Genomic DNA, 6,662 nt, shown 5'->3' on the forward strand with positions numbered 1-6,662 from the left:
CATCAAACAGATTAGGCATAGTTCACCATCTTTCGGGTCACATCCAACGCACTCGCGGTAGTTATGGCATCGAGTGCCTGGTATAACAACCGGGGATGGAGGGACGAGCAGAGAGTCTCATCCGTAATCCCGCACAGTTTCAAGTTATGTTTTTTGCGCCTTTGGTGTTTCAACTGAGTACCATTGGCTCGCGCGCAAGATAGACTTCTTGGTCCGTGTTTCAAGACGGGTCCCGAAGGTACCTCGATATTATCGTTGCCTCAGCCGTCACTGGGAGTGACGGTCTGCGTGGAAATCCATCACGCGTCCGGCTGCACACCACGCAACGGTAAGTGCCAGGTTACGATGTTCGTCTTTCGACCTGAGCGTCGCTACTGTGGGACTAACAACCAGATGCCAAGGGGCAATTGCCGGACCTGTAGTCGTTTTCTTGACTAGCGGTTTCGTAATGGATCGCAACGTCCTCGTAAAGCAGAAGATAAATACCCTGCAGCAGACCAGTGAAGGCCAGCCACATTGGCATATCTCCGCTTTGGATAATCGAGTTCAACGGGCTTGACCCTAGGCAGTTTCACGTACTTTTGACTCTCTATTCAGAGTGCTTTTCAACTTTCCCTCACGGTACTTGTTCGCTATCGGTCTCGTGGTGATATTTAGCTTTAGAAGGAGTTTACCTCCCACTTTGTGCTGCACTATCAAGCAACACGACTCCATGGAAAAATTTTCCACCATCAGCGCCGTCCTACGGGCCTATCACCCTCTATGGGAGTAAAAGCCACATTCTAGTTGAACTTGGACCTTACGCTGGGCATGGCAGATGACAAATTTTCCAGTACACGGAACCGGGTAGACACACAAGTGCATCACCCCTACGTGCTGAGCTCATCCCTTTCGCTCGCAGCTACTCGGGGAATCCTTGTTAGTTTCTTTTCCTCCCCTTCATAAATGTTAGGGGGTAGTCACACAATATTTGAGGCCACGGTTTTAGACACAGTGTGTCCTCGAGTCAAGTTTGTACGCGCGCACCGATGTGGTCGTCGCACTCGAACCGAGGATCTTAAATGTTTTGCCACCACATAAGGTAGCAAAACACCATGCTGCGTGCGTACTCTCGTATACTGTATCGATTTTAGACCCGGGAGCCACCCGGTCTACCTCAGTGCACCGCCCCAGCAGTCGTGAAAGCCTCATTGCTCGGAATCTGTGCAGTCTTTCCAAGCTTGTTTATAACCCTTATAATCATTCTAGATACGCTCTAGTCATTGTAATATTATCACGACTGCAACCTTTCTTAGTCATTTGTTACATTTTTATGACTGCAACCCTCGATCGATACCTACGAGAGTACAACACAGTTAGATGTATAAATACAAGCACTCAAAATTGTGTACATCGCGTTGTACGATGTGTATTATGCGTTCAACTTGTCAATGTTCATGTGTCCTGTAGTTCACATTATGACTCGCATTTAAATGCGGTCTTCATCGATCCACGAGCCGAGTGATCCCCTGCCTAGGGTTTGATGGTTTGTTATGCATTCGCATGTATTCAAAAATGAAACACTGTTTTGATGGTTGCACAGTACTGCAAGAGTTCTGTACAGGATGACCAGACCTACCGTGCGTGTTTGCACGGACCACGCGTACCGTGGTAGCGTAGCGCGTTATAAAATGAACCTATCACGCGCTCACTCGGTGCCGCGATATTGACTAGCCAGCCTTTTGGTAGTTTACTCCGAGAGCCATCCATACTACCTCAATGTACCGTCCCAGCCGGGTAGTCAAAACGGCTGGCTGTGTGCACGCTCTCGGTGGTAGATACGTACATGCATCTCCGAGTGCGCACCGCTCCGCAGAACCGCGTATGACGTTCCCGGTTCGATGGTGTAATTTTCATATACGCTCATGAACGACAAAAAAAATACACCTCTGTGCGCGCACACGACAGCCCTCACATCGACACACGAGTCGGAGTACACTCGACTCACCTCAATGTACCGTCCCAGAAGGGCAAAATTCACATGTCCAAGCCAAGCCAACTTTGCTTCTTAAGCCAACTTGGCTTAACATCCCTTAAGCGAATTTGGCTTAACGACGACACCTCTGTGCGCGCACACGACAGCCCTCATATCGACACACGAGTCGGAGTACACTCGACTCACCTCAATGTACCGTCCCAGAAGGGCAAAATTCACATGTCCAAGCCAAGCCAACTTTGCTTCTTAAGCCAACTTGGCTTAACATCCCTTAAGCGAATTTGGCTTAACGACGACACCTCTGTGCGCGCACACGACAGCCCTCATATCGACACACGAGTCGGAGTACACTCGACTCACCTCAATGTACCGTCCCAGAAGGGAAGTCAAAGCGGCTGGCTGGGTGCGCGCTCTCGGTGGTAGATACATGCATGCATCTCCAAGTGCGCACCGTTCCGCAGAACCGCGCATGACGTTCCCGGCGTATCCCAATTAGGAATAAATGTGCATCGAATAAGCATTTTACGTGCATTAAATGTAAATTAGGTGCAATTTGTAAAATAAAATGCATGGGAAAGAATGTACACCGAATGTCCACTGAATTCCCATCGAATGTGTAAAATGCATTAAAATGCATTCGAAGTGAGCCACCCTTGTGTATACCAAATACCTTCATGCATTTGGTTAAATAAAGTTAAAACTCGATAAATGTCTCAAAAATAACTTTCATACTTTAGGAAGATTTCCATAGCTGTTTAAAAGTTGATTTAAGAAAAATCAAAGTGTCTCAATGATACCCGCGGGCTGAAAACAGAGGGGAATAATGAGACGGTCCTGGATTTTGGGTACATTCTTAAATTTGGGCAAATCTAATGAAAGAACATTGTAGCTCCACTCATTCCTTATGGAACGTCGAAAGAAATCCGAAGAAATGTTAGTTTTGGTATTAATGCAAGCCAACGAGCGAAAATGTTATTTCCGGCCTTAATTTACTTGTACACCCCAGAACCAAACATTCTGTTCTGATGACCATTAATTTAATTTTTCTCAACCTTGTGAAATATGCTCACATGATATCTGAAGTAAACAATCTCCCACGTGACCCGTTTACGAAATCATTATCTCCCAAATGCTTACCCGCTGCAAATCTTCTTGACACGACTCTTCAGTTGCTCCCCTTGGAAGAAGGCAACAAACACGATCTTGTAGATTTCATCACCCTGCGGAGAAGCAATTAGGTAATTATAATCACAATTAATTTTGTCTTCCTTGCATAACCTCGTGATGTCCCGATTAAAGTGACTCGGTCACGTGTGTTATCTCTCTCTCTCACTCCCCCTCACTTACCGTGCGCGGATCCGTCAGCGGCTTATCGATGGGCGCCTGACGTAGGAAGACGTTACCACGTGACACGCGCCACAGCATTCGCTCGAAGCCGATGATGCGCTCACGTGGGATTACTCCGGCCACAAAGCCCAGTGGCTTGTTGTCGCTGGCACCGGGCTCGCCACCGGTCGCTTCCAGGTTCTGGACAGCGGACTTGTCACTGAAGAAGCCCTGTTGAGATTTAGAGAAGTTGGAGTTTGATTTTTCGAGTTATTGTTGGTCACCTGACTCACCTGGGTATTCTCCAGGACGTTCTTCAGCTCGGTCAGCTCCATGAAGTTCTGCAGCAGGGCGTGACTGTTCTCGGACAGCTCCATGATCTCGTTCTCGGTCTTCTCGAGAGCTGCCTCAAGGTCGATGATTTCGCGCGAGTTGGGCGTCCGCGGGATGTTGTCCGACAAGTCCGGCGTCGTGACCTCATCCTTGGTCAACTCGCGGCGGATCACGGCGACCTTGCGGGCCATTTCCTCGCATCGTCGGATCTCGCTGGTGTACTTGCGCTGGAACACGTTCACGTCGGCGTTGAGCTGCAAGAGAACCCAAAGGTCATCAAAGTTCTATACATTTTAAAGTTCTTGTCCATCCTCACATCACGAAACTGAGCGATTCCGAGCTCTCCAAGTTCCGCCAGTGACGAGTAAGCCGCTTCCGGTTGGATGAGCAGCTGGACCAGGTCCATCTGCTCACTCCTGAACATGGCACCCATGGTTGACACCCGAAACTATTGTTCCCTTTCTTCCAAGAACTTCAAGTGCCTTCTAAGAAATTATTCTACCAGTTATTTGGACCTGCCTGGCCGGGACTCCGAGGCGAACTGAACGGTCGGGCACCTCGTGAGGCAATTACGGGCAGCTCGTTATTGTCGACAATCGTAGTCGTTCGTCGTTCAGGTGATGTGTTTTATCACCTTCATCTTTGTATTTCCAAACGGGGCACTTGGGGGAAATGATAAATTGAGCTTATCGCGCGGAGACATTCGTTGAAGGTATCACACGGCCGCTGCTGCCGCTGGAGATAACGAAGGTGACTGCAGTGCATTGGTGGCGATGCTGTGTGGGGAGTTGAAGTGATCAGATTTAATTGAATAAAATTCGGTATTAAAAGTTTGTAATGAGAATCGTAAAACTATAAGAAAAACTGCGAGTATGGCACGAAGTGATGGCGCCGGTTACCCATATTAACATTCAGAATTTTAGAGCGCCCGCCGCAGGATTCGAACCACAACCTCTGGATTGTGAGTCCAGCGCGCGATCCGATTGATCCACACGGGTGGAACGAGACCGTAGGCTTATATTCCACGAAATTCCCTAACTTTTTGGAGTAATTCCGTTGTGAAACTACTAACTTTTCCTGCTATTCTTGAATAACGAAACGGCAAATCGTCGCCGTCGTGCTAACTTGTCGTACGTGCATTTTGGGCCAAATTGAGTTAAGAACGCCATTTTGTGCAGCTCACAATGCCTTACCTTTTGACCTTCACAGATCCCCAAAATTCGATTTCAATCCTGAGATATTCAGCGAAAACCAAAAAAGCTCCGAAAATTTTTGTCACTTTTCATATGAAAGAAGTTTCAATCTTGTCGTGCTATCTTGTCACTCCTTGAAAATTGATGTAAGTGCGACAAATGGCCAAAGTGATTTCAGGTCAGAACGCGATTGACGCACGTACAAGTTAGACTACCGTAAACATTTGTAATTATATCTCGGGACTCCGGCAACCAAATACAACCAAACTTCGGGGCAATGCACAGAATGGTCAGCTAAACAAAACGTGTTTGTTATTGTTTACATTGCGTGCTTTCGTTTTTGTTTATTCAAGATCAAACATTAAAACGCGTTTTTCTCGGAACGTCGAAATGGCGGGTGCGACATGATAGCACGACAGCGTCGAAATGTTTCATCCCAAAAAAACTAACAATACTGAGAAGTTTTTTCAAGCTGGTTTTACTCGGTAAACCTTGTAATTTTTATCTTTTATGCTAATTATTTCATAACTACTGTTTTGCTGGAAATTTTATTTGACAGTTTACAACATTTTCCCAAAACTTAATTAAGTTTGTTGAATGCTATATCAAATGTCAATCAATTGATGATCTGCTTAATTTCCCTTCTTACAAGGAATGACTTTGAACCTAATGAAACTGATCAATCCCGAAACACCTTGATTGTTTTTGCTCATCCATCACTACAATTTATTAAGGGAATCATAATTACGTGATGCAATGTATCATTAATTGTCATTTCATAAAAAAAAATACCTTAACGCTACTAGGCTATCAAATTGACAAGTTTGTACAAGGATCGTAATATTTTCCACGAATTTAATTGTGATTGATCTTTTAACAACAACTCAAACAGATTCCGGGCCCAATGTGTCAATTTGATTTTGCCTTTTCATTTTAGTAGCAGAATTATAACCACTATTCAGTGAATTAGGCAACATAATATTTACTATCAGAGCTCACTAGAGCCTCAATACAAACTTGAAAAACTATGCCATTTGAAACAGTGTTTGAAGCTTCTACTTGACTTGTCGGTCATTCGAGCGAGAACGAGTCTGTACTTCGAATTTGATGTTCACTACAACAGAAAAGTGGTAAAATCACACTTTTTTTCTGACATAAAAGATGTACCTCTTCCCAGATGTAAAATTAAGATGATTTTTTTCCTGTGGAATTAAGTCGGTTAAACTATTGATTTAAGCTTATTATAAGTTTGTGTGGGAATTCTGTGCACACTTGTAATACGTCGTAAATTTTTCACTCTCAGGAGCACTTGTGAAACGTGCTTTTCATATTTTTTACAGTATAAAAAATCATGGTAATATAACATCTAGGAAGGGGTACATCATTTATGTCAGAAAAAAAAATATAATGTTGCCTCTGAAAATGTGTAATGTTTCCACTTTTCTGGTGTAATGTCACTTTTTCAGTCTAAATTGAGGTAAAATTACAATATACACGATTTAATATTCAACCTTCCAAAATTACATCTTCAAAATTTTCACAATTTTATACTGTGTTGTTTACATAATTTACTATATCTTTCCACTGGTTAAACCAAAATATTTAAAACTTTAAGCGTTGTTTCAGCGACAGTATACGACCCGATTGCTTCAAAGAGTTTGATCTTTTTTAATTTAAAAAATAGAGCAATTCCAGCCCGAAACAGGAAATTTTTAGATACTTTTTTCTCGACCCTCTCCGATTTCAATGAAACTTTGTAGACATGTTATCCTAAGCCATTTTGTGTATATGGAGCCAATTGTACTCGATTATGACATTTGAGAAGGGCGTAGGTG

At 44.1% G+C, this 6,662-nt stretch overlaps 1 protein-coding gene and 2 pseudogenes across 1 annotated transcript in view; all 3 read right to left on the reverse strand.

The window, feature by feature from the left end:
* Nucleotides 1-979, reverse strand: part of LOC119768223 — a 3,300-nt pseudogene extending 2,321 nt beyond the window's left edge.
* LOC6050543 (V-type proton ATPase 116 kDa subunit a1) overlaps nucleotides 1-4,231 on the reverse strand; it is a 19,630-nt gene extending 15,399 nt beyond the window's left edge. Inside the window, exons 1-4 of the mRNA XM_001867096.2 lie at nucleotides 3,951-4,231; nucleotides 3,595-3,888; nucleotides 3,323-3,532; nucleotides 3,113-3,195 (exon numbers count right to left, since the gene is read on the reverse strand). Of these exons, the coding sequence (XP_001867131.2) occupies nucleotides 3,113-3,195; nucleotides 3,323-3,532; nucleotides 3,595-3,888; nucleotides 3,951-4,067 (704 nt within the window). The 5' untranslated portion in view covers nucleotides 4,068-4,231. The remainder of the gene's footprint in view (nucleotides 1-3,112; nucleotides 3,196-3,322; nucleotides 3,533-3,594; nucleotides 3,889-3,950) is intronic.
* LOC119768178 lies at nucleotides 1,372-1,520 on the reverse strand (annotated as a pseudogene).
* Nucleotides 4,232-6,662: the final 2,431 nt, after the last annotated feature.

Source organism: Culex quinquefasciatus, chromosome 2 (genome assembly GCF_015732765.1).
Source record: "Culex quinquefasciatus strain JHB chromosome 2, VPISU_Cqui_1.0_pri_paternal, whole genome shotgun sequence".
NCBI classification, from domain to species: Eukaryota; Metazoa; Arthropoda; class Insecta; order Diptera; family Culicidae; genus Culex; species Culex quinquefasciatus.